Below are 17264 nucleotides of genomic sequence, written 5' to 3'. Positions count from 1 at the left end.
GTGGCCACCTGGCATCTTAATTTACAGCTAAGGTTTTACATTTTTACTGAATATCATTACATTTTGGCTACAGATGAAATTCACCAAAGACGTGGCCCTTGGGGATATTGTTAGTCTCACCAATGTCACTGAAGCAACAAACACCCTCCCCCATGATTTCTACTTTTCAAAATCACCACAAAAGGATTAAGAGTTAACCTTTTATCCTTTTTGTGTCCTTTTCCATTCTGTCTGCATCAGCCTTCATTTTATATTTTCTGCCCACTGAGCTACTTACACAGGATGCAACGATCTAGAATGTGCTGCCATCTTCTGGAAGAAATAAGTACTGACTCCTTTTGTTTTAATCCACGTTCAATCTAAACCTCTTCTAGATGAAGAATCACAAAGACCATTTTTAAATCTAATTAGTTTTCTAGAGGCTGAAACCCAGCAGTACATCAGGTGTTCTTGAGAGCCGAGGTCAAAAGAGGGGCCATACCTTGAAGGCATTATTTTCCTTAATGTTCTTCACAATCCCCAACTCCTTAAGCTTCTGGGCTATCAGTGTCAGCATCAAGCTGTAGATGTTCTCCAAGCTTGTCCCAGGGGAGCAGAGCGTCAGACAATCTCTCTGAATCTCTAGAACAGCTTCATAGAGTTCTGCCTGAGGTGCTGTGAATCTGGGGACAGGAAAACCAAAGAACTCACTTTTGGAATAATCTGATATTGCAGGAAGTTTGCTTCCAAGTCTGATTAGGAAAAACTCCAAGGTGCTGATGATGGCGCATTGTTGATACCTAATCAGTATCAATATATCAGTACTGACAGGACCTTAATTGTGACCTAGACACTCAATAGGAAGAACAATAACTCTTCAAGCTGGGGCAGCAACAGCCTCTCCTGCAAACGATCAGCAGATATACATGAGGTGAGGCTAGCAGATAAAGTCAGCCATGAATGCATCTGGAGGGTCAGACCAGCCTCAACTTGATCCTTTCCATTTTTTTTTTTTTACCACTTTACACACACACACACACACACACACACACACACACACACACACACAAAGGGTGCTTGGGTGGCTCAGTTGGCTAAGCATCTCTGACTCTTGATTTTGGCTCAGGCCATGATCTCACAGTTCCTGAGTTCGAGCCCCAGGTTGGGCTCATGTGCTGTTGGTGTGGAACCTGCTTAGGATTCTCTCTCTCCCTCTTTCTCTGCTTCTCCCCCACTCTCACCATGTGCTCTCTCTCTCTCTCTCTCAAAATAAATGAACATTTAAAAAGCAAAAGAAAACAAAGCCTAGGAATCCACTTCTTGTAGGTAAAGCCTATGTCATGAGATACACTAGTAGATACTCTAGCTACTAGGTATCCTTAGAATAATAATTTCTTTAGCAATCATGGAGAAAAACGAGAAAAAATTAAGCTGGTGTGGTGTATGATATGTATTTTCTACATTGCTGATGGGGAGTGTAAATTAGTATAGCTGATTAAGTCAAAGGTTTTAATAAAAATATTATAAAATTTGAGCTTATAATTCTGTGCTAAGAATCCATCCTAAGAAAATATTTGATGAAAAACAAATAACCCAGTGAAGAAATGGACAGAAAACATGAATAGACACTTCTCTAAAGAAGACATCCGGATGGCCAACAGGCACATGAAAAGATGCTCAACGTCGCTCCTCATCAGGGAAATACAAATCAAACCCACACTCAGATATCACCTCACGCCAGTCAGAGTGGCCAAAATGAACAAATCAGGAGACTATAGATGCTGGGGAGGATGTGGAGAAACGGCAACCCTCTTGCACTGTTGGTGGGAATGCAAATTGGTGCAGCCACTCTGGAAAACAGTGTGGAGGTTCCTCAAAAAATTAAAAATAGACCTACCCTATGACCCAGCAGTAGCACTGCTAGGAATTTACCCAAGGGATGCAGGAGTACTGATGCATAGGGGCACTTGTACCCCAATGTTTATAGCAGCATTCTCAACAATAGCCAAATTATGGAAAGAGCCTAAATGTCCATCAACTGATGAATGGATAAAGAAATTGTGGTTTATATGCACAATGGAGTACTACGTGGCAATGAGAAAGAATGAAATATGGCCCTTTGTAGCGACGTGGATGGAACTGGAGAGTGTGATGCTAAGTGAAATAAGCCATACAGAGAAAGACAGATACCATATGGTTTCACTCTTATGTGGATCCTGAGAAACTTAACAGAAACCCATGGGGGAGGGAAAGGAAAAAAAAAGAGGTTAGAGTGGGAGAGAGCCAAAGCATAAGAGACTCTTAAAAACTGAGAACAAACTGAGGGTGGATGGGGGGTGGGAGGGAGGGGAGGGTGAGTGATGGGTATTGAGGAGGGTACCTTTTGGGATGAGCACTGGGTGTTGTATGGAAACCAATTTGATAATAAATTTCATATATTGAAAAAAAAGAGAAAATATTTGAAATTCAAAGAAAGCTGAGTATATAAAAATGTTCACTGTAATAAACTTTAAATGTCCCCTAATAAGAATGGTTAAATATAACAATATAATGAGTACAATGAACATCTACATCCCAAATCCAAGTTTGGCCATGAGCAACATGTTATATTTGTGTCACTATGAGGCTGCCCACACTCCAACCCCCACAGTATTTCTTTTTTTTTTTTCAACGTTTATTTATTTTTTTGGGACAGAGAGAGACAGAGCATGAACGGGGTAGGGGCAGAGAGAGAGGGAGACACAGAATCGGAAACAGGCTCCAGGCTCTGAGCCATCAGCCCAGAGCCTGACGCGGGGCTCAAACTCCCGGACCGCGAGATCGTGACCTGGCTGAAGTCGGACGCTTAACTGACTGCGCCACCCAGGCGCCCCTCCCCACAGTATCTCTAAAGAGCTTTTAATAGTATTTATTTATTTATTTATTTATTTATTTATTTATTTAGCTTATTTTTGAGAGAGAGAGAGAGAGAGAGAGAGAGAGAGAGAGAAAGCGTGAAGGATGCACCCACGTACAAGTGTGGGGGGGGGGGGCAAAGACAGAGACTCCAAAGGAGACTCTAATTGACACAGGGCTTGAACTCACAAACCCCAAGATCATGACTGGAGCCAAATAAAACCAAGAGTCAGATGCTTAACAAACTGAGCCACCAGGTACCCATTAATAGTTCTTTTTTTTAAAGTTTATTTATTTTGAAAGAGACAGAACAAGCAGGGGAGGAGCAGAGAGAGAGAGAGAGAGAGAGAGAGAGAGAGAGAGAGAATCTCAAGCAGGGTTCACACTGCCAGCACAGAGCCTGACATAGGCCTGGAACCCACAAACAGTGAGATCACGACCTGAGTCGAAATCAAGAGTTGGACTGAGCCACCCAGGTGCCCCATTAACAGTTCTATTTTTAGTGTAAATTTTATATACACTAAAATGCATAAATCTGAGCTGTACAAGTTGGACAAATGTCAATACAATCAAGGTGGTCAATAATGTAATTCACATCTATAAGTTGTTATCTTTCACCACACTTGGGAAGATTTTGGCCATTATTTCTTCAAAGGTTTTTTCTGACGCATTCGCTCTTCAATTTCTGGGGCTCTAATTAGATGTATGTTAGATGGCTTGAAAATATCTCATAGGTCTCTGAGGTTTTGTTCATTCTTCTACAGTATATTTCTGTTCTTCAGACTGGATAATTTCTATTTCTCTTCAAGTTCACTTGACTTCTGCCTCCAATTGGACTGTAAGGTCCACCTAGTGAATTATACATTTCAGCTACTGTACTTTTCGGCTTTAGAATTTATTTAGTTTTTGAAAAAAATCTTTTGATTGTAAACAGAACAGAGGCACAGAAAGCCAAACAAACCAAATATAAATACCTTAAGAAATTAGTGTAAGGTTGACCAGTCAGATAAAAGGTGGAACTTGGCCAACTGTCACAGAAGTCCCTTCTATGTGCCTCGTAACTATTACAATTCTCCCAGCATGTAACCATTACTCTAACTTTCCCAGTTATCATTTCCTTGTAGTTTTTCATTTGCATGTACATGTTTATCATTTTTACTGATATAGTTTCTAGATCATAAAATTCACCCACTTTAAAAAGTTTACAGTTTCGTGGTTTTTAGCATTTTCACAAAGTTGTGCAACCATCATCACTATCTAATTCCAGAGCATTTTCATGCCCCCTCCCCCTTCTTGTATCCATTAACAGTCACTTTCCATTCCTTGTATTTAAAAAACTATTTTATAACCCAAATGTGCATCCCAGAATAATTATCTTCCTGCTTATTTAAAATAAATTTGATTTGTCTCTTGAATCTCTTTTAGTCAACAGGTTCCTTTCTCTTTTTTTAATGTTTATTTATTTTTTGAGAGACAGAGGGAGACAGAGTGTGAGCAGGGGAGGGATAGAGAGAGAGGGAGTCACAGAATCCGAAGCAGGCTCCAAGCTCTGAGCTGCCAGCACAGAGTCCAATGTGGAGTTCAAACTCACAAACTGTGAAATCACGACCTGAGCCAAAGTCGGACGCTTAACCGACTGAGCCACACAGGCACCCCAACAGGTTCTTTTTTCTAGCCTTTTTTATTCCCTCGTAAATTATGTGTTAAAGAATCCAGGCTGTTTGAAATACAGGGTTTGTCACAGTCTGAATTTTGCTAATTGTATTCACAGAATGAATGCCTGTGTTTCTCCAAACTTCTTATGTTGAAGCCCTACCCATTAGTGTGGCTGTATTTGGGAGATGAGGCCTCTAAAGGAAGTAACTAAGGTAACATGAAGTCATAAAAGCGGGGCCCTGCTCTGGCAGAATTAGCGTTCTTATAAGAAGAGACACCACAGAGCTTGCTTTCTCTTGCTTTCTCTCTTTGTGTAAAAGAGGTCATGTGAGCATACAGCAAGATGGCGGCTGCTTACAAGCCAGGAGAAGAGGCCTCCGGAGGAAACCTACCTTGCTAGCACCTTGATCTTGGACTTCCCAGCTTTCAGAACCGTGAGAAATAAATTTTTGTTGTCTAAGCCACTAAGTCTGTTGTATTTTGTTACGGCAACTCGAGCTAACATACATATCCTCTTAGCGCAGTTCAACATATTCCTTTGTCTTTTTTATTTGTTACAAATTGGCAGTTGGACCCCAAGAATGAATCAGACTCAGGTTCAGTCTCTTTGGTAAGACTGGCTATATGTAGTACTTGGCAAAATTGTAGGAGGCACATAATATCTGATTATCTCTTTTTGTGATCTTAGCAGCCACTGATCCTTCGTACTTATATCTATACATTAATGGGTGTTGCAAAATGGTAATAATTTTAATTCTCTATTTTTCATTCACTTCATGTAATTTTTTAAATGTTTATATTTAAAAGAGAGAGTGTGGGGCGCCTGGGTGGCTCAGTCGGTTAAGTGTCCGACTTCAGCTCAGGTCATGATCTAACGATCCGTGAGTTCAAGCCCCGCGTCGGGCTCTGTGCTGACAGCTCAGAGCCTGGAGCCCGTTTCAGATTCTGTGTCCCCCTTTCTCTCTGCCCCTCCCCTGTTCATGCTCTGTCTCTCTCTGTCTCAAAAATAAATAAACGTTAAAAAAAAATTAAAAAAATAAATAAAAAAAAATAAAAGAGAGAGCGCAAGCAGGGGAGGTGCAGAGAGAGAGGATCTGAAGCAGGTTCTGTGCTGACAGCAGCGAGCCTGATGCGAGGCTTGAATCACGAACCTTATGACCTGAGCTGAAGTAGGAAGCTTAACCGAGTCACCCAGGCGCCCCTGAGCGCATACTGATATTTCAATTAAAATTTGAGACCACAGGATTTTTATGTAACCTCTCTATATTTCATTTGCCTTCTTTCTTCTGGGTTCTTGAGGACACAAGGAGGACAGAATTAAAATCATCTTTTACTCTTTTGTTTTATATTTCTTTGTTTTTTATTAACTTTGTATGAGATTAACCAAGATACTTTTTTTATTGCTTACTTTATGTGAAATTAATTTTCCTGAACTTCTGAATGAGGCAGAATTTAGGAAAGATTTTTTAGCATCAGAGTTTTTTCTTGTTTTGGTGCAGTGGTAAACAATATGGTAGCTTGCTTTCAATTCCTCTCCCACTCATTCCTTTCCCTTGTCCCTAACTTGCTCAATTTCGATTCTACTTCCAGCAGTTTCTCCTCAGTGTGAGAAGGGAGCACAGCACCCTCAAACTTCCTTGGGCCTTTGGAGTGACAAAGCTTTCCCATTTCAGTTTCTGTTCTCGAATTGGTCATCATCCTTTCCAGTGAACAGCTATTGGTTATTTGGGAGTTCCTTTGTTCTCAAGCACTTCAGACAGCTTCTTCCACTACTGTTGTTTCCTTCTTTTTCCTTCCACACAGATAGTGATACCAGCCAGGTCTTGTGGTTGTATAGAGTGTGTTCATAAGTGTTTGTACTTTTAGGTTGAAGTGATACCCTATCACCCAGTGTTTGGTTTTGCTACCTAGTTGCTCTACTGTTATTTGACAATTTGGAGAGACAGAAAAACTATGCTTTTGATGCCATCTCCCCAGAATTTTTGGTTCTTATTTCTTAGTTTCTTATTTCTTACTGAAACTCTCAATCTGTTCACTCACTATATTTATATTTGTTCCTTTAACTCTTTGAACATATCTATAATAGCTGCTTTAAAGTTCTTGTCTGCTCATTGAAATTTTAGGGTTATTCAAGATCTGCTTTTATTGGCTGTATTTTTCTCGACTATGGTTATTTTGATTCTTTTCCCGATTCTTCTCATGTCTAGTGATTTTTTTTTAACGGAATACTGGAATTACTTTTGTAATCAGAAAATAAAAACTTCAAATTTATTTATTTTATTTTTAAATGTTTATTTTTGAGAGAGTATGAGCAGGGGAGAGGCGGGTGGGGGGGAGGGTGGACAGAGGATCTGAAACAGGCTCTGTGCTGACAGCAGTGAGCTCAATGCAGGGCTTGAACTCATGAACCATGAGATTATGAATGAGCCAAAGTTGGACACTCAATAGACTGAGCCACCCAGTCTATTTATTTAAAGTTAATTAATTTTTTATTTTTTAAAAAACGTTTATTTAGGGGCTCCTGGGTGGCTCAGTTGGTTAAGTGTCTGACTTCAGCTCAGGTCTGATCTCACGGCTTGTGAGTTTGAGTGCCACGTCGGGTTCTGTGCTGACAGCTTGGAGCCTGGAGCCTGCTTCAGATTCTGTGTCTCCCTCTCTCCCTGCCCCTCCCTCACTCTCTCTCTCAGTGATAGACATAAAAAAATTTTTTTAATGAAAAAAAATGTTTATTTATATTGAGAGGGTGTGAGTGCAAGTGGGGGAGAGGTGGGGAGAGGCAGGGATAGACAGAGAGAAAGCGAGAATCTCAAGCAGGCTCTGCACTGTCAGCACAGAGCCCGACACAGGGCTTGATCTCATGAACTGTGAGACTGTGACCTGAGCCAAAATCAAGAGTTGGATGCTTAATCCACTGAGCCACTCAGGTGCCCCTTAATTTTTTTTTTAAAGATTCTATTTTTAAGTAATCTCCACACCCAGTGTGGGGCTCACACTTACAACACTGAGATCAAGAGTTGTATGTTCTACTGACTGAGCCAGGCAGGCACTCTTCAAATTTATTTTTTAAAAACGTGAATGTTAATTGGGTGTGCTAACTAGGTGTGTCTAGGTGTCTGATCCAGTGATATGATAAATAAAGCAGTCTTAGAAAGTCATCAGGTACTTTGCAAAGGCAGTTAACCTGAGCTAGAGGGAATGAGTATATTTCTTTAGTCCTTTATTCCTCATATACCCATATTCCAACTCATACTCCTAAGAAGCAGTGGGATCTGTAGATGTCCTACCTGCCATTGACAGGCCAGGTCCGGGTTATGTCACTCACATAGCAAGAAGACTCACAACCTCCATCCAGCAGCACCATTTCCCCATCCTGCAACAAAAGTGAGATATGTCAAAGTAGGTGACCTTATGATTGTCAGCTATTTCTTCTCATTTAAACTCTCTGTGCCTTTCACTTTATATATATATTTAAAAAGCTAACTTAAAGAAGACTAATCTGTGTTCGTTCTCACAAGAAACAGCATCTCAATTTTTCAAATGAATTCACATTGACTCAAGAAAGGTGCCACTGCACAGTAGTACATAGGCTCTGGAACCACACTGCTTAGATCATCATGTTACTACTATCATTATTAGTTTTACAAATCCTATGTAAGTTGGTATCCAGGGCCTTATTCAAATACAATTACCCTTAACCATTTAACTTTAGAATATCTCTTCCCCATTTGTTCCCCATCAAAGCACACGTGGGGAAAGAAAAAAAACTTTGGGTATCTTTACCTTACTTCTTGTCATGTTATATTGAAATTATTTATGTCCTTGAAGACAGGGAATATCTTATTCATATATAAATGAGCACACAACATGGCATGTAGTAGAATAATGGGCTAATGAGTATTTGTGTATGTACATATATATAATAGCAACTTTGAAGAATAGATGTGGTTTTTGTTTCTGTTAAAATGCCAGAATACGTTTCTTGTTAGAAAACAACTAGATGCTGGATCGAAAATATATTTTATGAAAGGCTGGCATTACATAATGCAAGAGATGTCCTAAAGACATTTTCTCTCTTGAAAAAAGACACCCTAGAACTGAAACTAGAGCTGAAAGTAGTGATAAGGTAAGTGGTACAGTATATATAGAAAAGGAGATGTTGCCCTGAGGTCCTGCAGCAAAGTGGGGAAAAGGAGCCGGACATTTTTGCATTAATCTAGGATGCTCATAGGGGATATAAGAGTCGCAGGGCACTAGGATCCACTTGACTTCTGGCAAAAGCATAATCAAACAACCTTTGGAAGAAATTTCCCCCAAATCTGGGCTGGCATGATTTCTAAAAAATAACATCAGGCAAATGTGAGCTCACAAGCCAAGGTTGTCAAGCACCTAATGTAGGTCACCACGCCTGAGAGTCGGCAGGAACAACAAATTTAAATCTTCCAAGACTTCAGATAAGGGAATGATTAGATATGGAAGGGCTATTATGAAAGCCTTAAAGGGATAAAGTACGGAATCACAAAGACGAATAAGCAACAAGAGACAACTGACAATAACTCCGATTTGAAAGGGACCAAAAGGAAATAAAAACAACTGCTGAAGTCAATCACCCAGGGAGGGGATGGCTGAAGAAGCAGATAAGACAACCAAAGGGGAAAAAAACTAGTTTCATGGAAGACAGACATACCGAAGGCTCTGAGAACATGACAGAGAGAGACAAGGCAAAAATAAACATGAAAGTTAGCTTACTGAGACCAGACAGAGGTCTAACATGCATCTAACTGAGATCACGGAAGTGGATCGAGACAGCGTAGGAGAGACGGTATCTACACCATGGTCTGAGGATTTCCACGAACGCACAGATTCCGGAGGAAGAAGGGACCATAATGACGATATGTAAAAATAAATCTGTTCTTAGACATACAAAAAACCAGAAACACCAAAGAAAAATAAATCTTAAAAGTAGCCAAAGCAAAAAGAGAGACCCCATAGGAAATGACAATTATGTTTTGTTTGTTTTTTAACTTTTTAAAAAAATGTTTATTTATTTTTGAGGGAGAAACAGAGACAGCATGAGCAGGGGAGAGGCAGAGAGAAAGGGAGACACAGAATCTGAAACAGGCTCCAGGCTCTGAACTGTCAGCACACAACCCAACATGGGGCTTGAACTCACAAACTGTGAGATCACGACCTGAGCCCAAGTCAGGCGCTTAGCCAACTGAGCCACCCAGGTGCCCCTGTTTGTTTGTTTGTTTGTTTTTAATCGGCAACACTGAAAGTCAGGAGAAAGGGGAATGATATACTACAGGTGATGACTGAAAAGTGAAGATAGTTTCTTTGGTACAGCCTTCATCAAGAATTGAGAATGAAATAAAGATATTTCAGCTAAACAAAACCAGAAAATTTTCTCAGCAACAGACCTTCATCTAAAGGATTTTCTTCAGGCTGAAGGAAGGTGATCCTGGGAGGGCCATCGAAGATGTGAGAAGGAAAGGTGAACATGCATGTAAATCGAAACAAACCTGCTTCTGATGGTTGGAGAGAGCTGTGGTGAGCATAGAGGCAGAACCACAGGGCAGCCTGCTCTCGGACTGCATTTCTGCCAGATGCTTACTACCAAGTCCACACCAGAGCTCTCCCAGAGGCCCCACAGTACCCTGCATTTCTTAAAGCTTGTTGAGGACCTTGCCCACTGACTTCACCAGAGAGGACCCTTGTAAACTTTCAGATAACCAAAGCCAAGACTATGACCTAGAAGTTCTCAACTTGTTTTCTCTCAGGCCAATTTATCTAATAACGGCAATACTTTTCTGTCCCTGTACAGCGACACTGGTGCTTATTCTCCAGTTTTTCAGGAATGAACACTATACTGTTTAGGAACAGACACACTGGTGGTAAAACCAGGAAAACAAAATAAAATGGATTAAAACAAAAGTCAAGATGGTAGAAGACAGAAAGATGTACTTGATATTGCCCAGGGGACTAGTAATGTTCTTTTCATCCTAGATGGTAGACACATGGTTGTTTATTTGATAATTATTTGTAAGCAGTACATGATATTTATTGTGTGTTTTTTAAAGTTTATTTTGAGAGAGAGTGAGCAAGCAGGGGAGAGGCAGAGAGATAGTGAGAAAGAGTCCAAGCAGGCTCTGCACTAATAGAGCCTTGACGTGGGGCTCGAACTCACAAACCGTGAGATCATGACCTGAGCTGAAACCAAGAGTCAGATACTTAACCGACTGAGCCACGCAGACACCCCTATTTATTGTTTTTAATATACATTTAACAACTTAGGCAAACCTTATGGACTATAATGAAAGTGAAAAATCTATCCTTAAACACTTATAATAAGAAAAGAAGGATGAAAATTAATGAGTTCAGTATCTAATTTAAGAACAAGAAAAAAACAAGAGAATAAACACAAAAAGGAGAAGGGTGAAATTAATAAAGGCAAGGGGCCAGTGTAATGAAATAATAAACAAAGATAAAATAGCATTAATGATGAAAAGTTGGTTTTACAAGAGTAACAAACCGAACAAACCTCTTTTTTTATTGGGATTTCCTTTTTTAGTCGAAGTTCTCGAGGTATAATGTACACGGTAAAATGCACAGATTTTTAAGTATATAGAGTTAGGTCAGTTTTGTCAAAACCCATGTAACCACTCCCTCAGGTGCCTTCCCAGTCAATATTCCATCCGAAGCAACCACTGATCTGATTTCTATCAATACAGAGTGGTTTTGCCTATTTCAGAACTTCATACAGACGGGATCATAGAGCGTCTAATTTTTGTGTCTGACTTATTCAGTCAGCACAATGCTTTGAGACCATTTATCTGTTGGTAGTACAGTGGTTTGTTCCTTTTCATTTTAAGAATACACCACATAGCAATTTCCTTACTTAATATCCTGGTAAGAGACGCCTGGTCTATCAGGAGCAAACTTGCTATAAACATTCATTCTTGTACAAGGCATTTTGTGGACCTACGTTTCAATTTTTTTGGAAAAATACCTATAAATGGAATTGCTGGTGCATGTTTATGTTTTAAAGAAACTACTAAGATTTATTAGAAAAAATGAGAAGAGGCAAAAATATATCAAGAATGTAAAAAGGTATATAACTATAATTACAAAAGATTAAAAGGTAAGACAATACCATGAGTAATTTTAAAAACTTAGACATAATGGTATAAAATTATAACCTACCAAACTGTCTCAGGCAAAATGAAGTATAAACTGATATAATCACTTTGGAAATGTCTGGCATTTTCTACTAAAGTTACAAATATGCATACCTATGACCCATCAATTCCACTAATTAAGTGTCCTTAGACAAACTTGATGACTCATATACTAGGAATATGTACAAGAATGTTCACAGAATATTGTTCATAATGGTAAAAACCTGGAAATAATAGAAATGTCCACCTAATAGATACTTATCATATTAATAAATTAAAACAGAAAACTTTATAATATTTATTAATTCATTTAAAAATAACAATAAACCTATTACATTTAAGATAAACAGCATTTAAAAAATTTTTTTTTTTTCAACGTTTATTTTTCGGACAGAGAGAGACAGAGCATGAATGGGGGAGGGGCAGAGAGAGAGGGAGACACAGAATCGGAAACAGGCTCCAGGCTCTGAGCCATCAGCCCAGAGCCTGACGCGGGGCTCGAACTCCCGGACCGCGAGATCGTGACCTGGCTGAAGTCGGTCGCTTAACCGACTGCGCCACCCAGGCGCCCCTAAGATAAATAGCATTTTTAATGAAAAGTAACTGTTTTTCTAAATAAAAATAGTTAGAAATGTAGCGTACATTTTTACAAATCTCTTTGTCTAGCAAAACAAAAAACAGCTAGAATCTCATATCTGCTTTTGCCTTCAATTTGGTATGATGTTGATGTCATAAAGCCTCTAGGGTCCATCTCCGTGCGCTGAAGAGAACGAGAGTGAAAGAGACACATAATGTCTGGGTATTCTTATGAAAATATATTTAACCTCATGGACCACACTTTAACTGCTGTTCCACACTAGAACAAACCACAGTAGCATGCAACAACATACTGTTATACGAAAAAGATGCAGATACAATATTTGAAATCTATAAAGTTCAAACATAACCAAAACCAAACTACGTTAAATTCTATTATTCATTAGTAGTAAAATAAAATGAAAAGCAAGGAATTGATGACCATCAAAATCAGGGTGGTGGTTATCCCATCAGGGAGGGAAGAAATTATCATTGGGAAGAACCACATGGTGGAAAAGCTTTTTAGGGGTGGAAGGCTAGTAATGTCCTGATTCAGGCATTCACAAACTTTTTCTGTAAAGGGCTAAGTAGTAAATATTTTTTACTTTGTGGACCATACTGTTTCTGATGCAACTATTCAACTCTGCCACTGTGGGAAGAAAGCAGGAACGGCTGTATTCCAACAAAACTTTATTCACAAAACAAAGGAGCAGGCTGGATTGGCCTAGAGAGGTGTAGCTTGCCAAGTATGGACAATGGTTACGTGGGTGTTCATTTTATAATTAATATTAAACTTTTCCTTTAAGTTTTAAGTACTTTACCAGTAGTTACATTTTATAAGAATAAATGTTTGTTAAAAAATAAAACAGGGGCGCCTGGGTGGCGCAGTCGGTTAAGCGTCCGACTTCAGCCAGGTCACGATCTCGCGGTCCGTGAGTTCGAGCCCCGCGTCGGGCTCTGGGCTGATGGCTCAGAGCCTGGAGCCTGTTTCTGATTCTGTGTCTCCCTCTCTCTCTGCCCCTCCCCCGTTCATGCTCTGTCTCTCTCTGTCCCAAAAATAAATAAACGTTGAAAAAAAAAATTAAAAAAAAATAAAACAGAAAGCTTTAGTATATTAATGAAATTGAATCGGTAGTTCAAAAAGTCTACAAAGGAAAATATCAGGCCCAAATAGGTCTACAGGGATATTCTACTCAATTAAAAAAAAAAAAAAACACATTAAATCACTTCATAATATTAAAAACAACCTAACTCATTTGATATACAAATCAGAAAAAGATAGTATGAGAAAAATAAGCCAATTTCATCCATGAACATAGATTATTATATCCCAAACAACACATCAGCAAGTTGAAAATAGCAGTGCTACAGATTAAAACAGAAAAAAAAAATGCTTAATTCCACTGGTAATTAAGGTAATGGAAATTAAGACCACAACGAGATACTGTTTTATACCAATTAGAATGGCAGAAGTTAAGAAGTCTGATAGCATCAAAGGATAAGAGGATGTGGTAAACAGAATTACGCACCACCAGTAGGAGTATAAATAGGTACAAATACTTGGGAAAAAATTTGTATTATCACACTTATGAATAAGAAAAAAAGTTCCCCAAAACTACATATAGCAGTATATAATTTTTATATAGTTCACAAACAAGTAGAACTAACTAATATTGTTTGTGTGTGTGATACAACTACATAAAAAAAATCAAGGGAATGATGAACAAAAATTTAGGGTACCAATTAGTTACCTCTGGGAGGGAGGCATTAGGATAGCAGAGCATAAAGATACATACAGTATTGGTAATGTTCTAGCTCTTGAGCTGAGTGATTGGTTCATGGGTATTCATTTAAAAAATATGCTGTATACTTTACATGTATGCTATATTTATTCTTTTGAAATTACTGAAAATTAAAATAGATAATTGAAAGTGGACTTAATAAAGGTATATACAATCTTTACTTGTATAGTCACTTGGGGAGAAAACCATAAAAGGTAGGTTCCCTCATAGCTAATAAGGTACTCTTAAAATCTGTCTGCTCCCAAAATATGCTTGATCCACTGTTGCCACAAGTCCTTTCAGAAGGAGATGAGCAAAGGCCTTAGAGTAGAATTCTTGGCTCTGCCCTAATGAGTTGCCTAATTTTTTAAGTTTATTTTCCACATCTATTAAACAGGTATGTCAATAGTTGCTCCTATCTCAAAGTACTAACATGAGGATCAAATGAGATAATGTCTGTAAAATCATTTTATAAACAATAAAGTGGTTTGTAAGTGGCACCATAGGAGGCGGCACTGAAGGGCATTTCATGTACCTTGATGAGCTGATTATTCTTCACATAGTGCAAAGTGTTGGACCGATTACCTCCAGCAACCACAGGCGGGTAGGCTAAGATGTCTGCACCGCGGGCCCGGCATTCAAATTCGAACTGAAAAACAAGAGCCAAGCATGACGACAAGTATGACTGAAGACAGGATTTCCTCCGGGCTGTGCCAGCCAGGGCTCTCCTCGACAGTCCGTCCCTCCGTTCAAGTACTTCTTTGTCATTTCTGGAAAACGAGTTATCAAATCTAACCAAACTTCTTATGCTTCCATTTCAGTCTATTTTTTATTCCCCACTCCAATCCTGTTATTTGACCCTATTATTATGTCTGCTTGGTTCCTCTGAGTGCTCCAAATTTCCTAAGATTTTCAAATTAAGTCCAGAAGAGAACACAGAAAACTTACAATCAAGGCTGAGTACAGAGATACAGTCAAGTAAAGTTTCTATCTTTTATTCTTTTTTTTAAATGTTGATTTTTGAGAGAGAGAGAGAGAGAGAGAGAGAGAGAGAGAGAGAGCAAGTGGGTGAGGGGCAGAGAGAGAAGACACAGAACCCGAAGAAGGCTCCAGGCTCTGAGCTGTCAGCAGAGCCCGATGCGGCATTTGAACTCACGAGCTGTGAGATCATGACCAGAGCCGAAGTTGGACGCTTAACCAACTGAGCCATCCAGGTGCCCCACTATTTTTTATTCTTATTTAGATAAACACTGGAATACGGCTTGCATTAACAACACTTCTGCACTACTAATTTCAACTTTTCAAATAGCTACCAACCTACAAGTGCTGGAAAAGTGAAAAAGGATGCCTGGCAAATGGTAAATTCTACCAATTTCACTTTGTCCTAGGATGGAGCATGCCCATCCATGGAGCTGTCTCCAATACGACTCAGATTCTCCTCCTGTGAGAGGAGACACAATCGTGTCTTTGCTTCTTCATGTGTTCTACTTCGCAATTTTCTTCATTTAATTGTAGCTCTGAGTATTTTAGACACATCTAATACATTATCAGTGACGTTTAAGAACCAAGTCCTCTCCACTGATATCCCGGTCACTCCCATGAAAGCCAACTAGAAGCCATCTGCTAATGAACTACTTAATATTTTTGCCTCCAACAAAAGCTTCCCAATCTTTATTTTTTTTTAATGTTTTATTTTTTATTTTTTATATTTGAGAGAGAGAGACGGAGAGACAGAGAGACAGAGCGAGGAGGGGAGGGGCAGAGAGACAGAGACAGAATCCGAAGCAGTCTCCAAGCTTCAAGCTGTCAGCACAGAGCCTGACGCAGGGCATGAACGCAGAACTGAACTGTGAGATCACGACCTGAGCTGAAGCCGGACGCTTAACCGACTGAGCCACCCAGGCACCCCAAAACCTTCCCAATCTTTTAAAGCTCACCTTAGCATAGAGAAAGCCTTCCTCCACAGGAGCTTTGCTGGCAAACATGGTCTCTATGAAAGCCTGCAGACAGAATGGAGAATGAAAAGAACAGTCTCATTTTAACTGTTGCTTACTCAAACATTCAAAATACTGGAGCTCAGGTGAAAAGCACCTTTCTCCCCAATTTTGTTGACCTGAAGTTGTGACTTTGTGAGCATGATAATATAGATTCTGAAGAAGAAACTATTGCTTTTAGGACTATGTGACTGATGACAGATTTAGTGGAAAGGGCACCCAACTGATAGTATATACGCTCAGAATATACGCTGTATGCTACAATAAGTGACACGGGAACACATTTTGCCATTTCTGTAACAAAATAGCCCAGAAATATATGAAATAATGGATTGAATGGTCCAGTCCATAGCAAGGTTTCTCAACCTCTGCACTATTGCTGACATTTTGGACTAGATAACTGTATGTTGGGAGGCAGGGGGATTGTCCTGTTCAATGTAGGATGCCAGCAGCACTCCCCAACTGTGACAATAAGGTATTGCCAAATATCCCCTGAGGGACAAAACTGCCCCAAGTTCAGAGTCACATATAGTATAAGTACTTATACTATAAGTTTAAGAGTCATATATAGTATAAGTACTTAAATTATTTCTCTGTAGTAGCCACAGTGCATGTGTGTGTTTTCTACTTTTATAAATATATATGCTTAAAATTCACCACTATACCCCATGCCAAAAAAGATTTAGATTAGCTTACACGGATGCACAAAATACAACAAGATAGCATAAATTCATGGTAGAGTTAAAAAAAAAAAAGCAAGCCTTAAGGGGAATGGAGCTCAACAAAATAGTAATGTATACCATAATGACCTTCCTGATGACAATAGCAACTGTGGACAGACCGCAAATATAACTGAGTTTTCTAGCAGCCGGTGTGAAAAAGGAAAACATCAGCTCTATTTCCCATGCCTGTGGGATAAAAACAAATCAGATGCACAGGGATAGGGCTATATGATACCATAGCTAGAAACGAATTTCTCTGGAGTTGCTATGTTCTAAGAGTGAAGGCAACGTGGGAAGGAATGTTTTTAATAACATTTCTCTAAATACAAGGCAATGACCTCACCATAGAAGAGCCCAATGGAGGATAAGTGAGAGGGATGATAATGGAAACAGCTTCAGGGCTTGCTCCTTTTCTCATTCGGATCTTCTCTCAAAAGTTTCATCCTTAGGCCTTTCTGATCACCCTGCCTAACTGAGCACTGGCGC

At 39.4% G+C, this 17264-nt stretch overlaps 1 protein-coding gene across 3 annotated transcripts in view; it reads right to left on the bottom strand.

Moving 5' to 3' along the window:
• The window catches only part of XPNPEP3 (X-prolyl aminopeptidase 3), a 76295-nt gene that overhangs the window by 6570 nt on the left and 52461 nt on the right, over positions 1–17264 (bottom strand). For all 3 annotated transcript variants that reach the window (XM_030320735.1, XM_030320737.1, XM_030320738.1), the window contains exons 5-8: positions 16000–16062; positions 14598–14711; positions 7815–7900; positions 482–662 (exon numbers count right to left, since the gene is read on the bottom strand). In XM_030320735.1, the coding sequence (XP_030176595.1) occupies positions 482–662; positions 7815–7900; positions 14598–14711; positions 16000–16062 (444 nt within the window). The remainder of the gene's footprint in view (positions 1–481; positions 663–7814; positions 7901–14597; positions 14712–15999; positions 16063–17264) is intronic.

This window comes from Lynx canadensis, chromosome B4, assembly GCF_007474595.2.
Source record: "Lynx canadensis isolate LIC74 chromosome B4, mLynCan4.pri.v2, whole genome shotgun sequence".
NCBI lineage: Eukaryota > Metazoa > Chordata > Mammalia > Carnivora > Felidae > Lynx > Lynx canadensis.
Note: the sequence above shows the minus strand (reverse complement) of the source record. Positions and strands in the feature narration are given on the sequence as shown.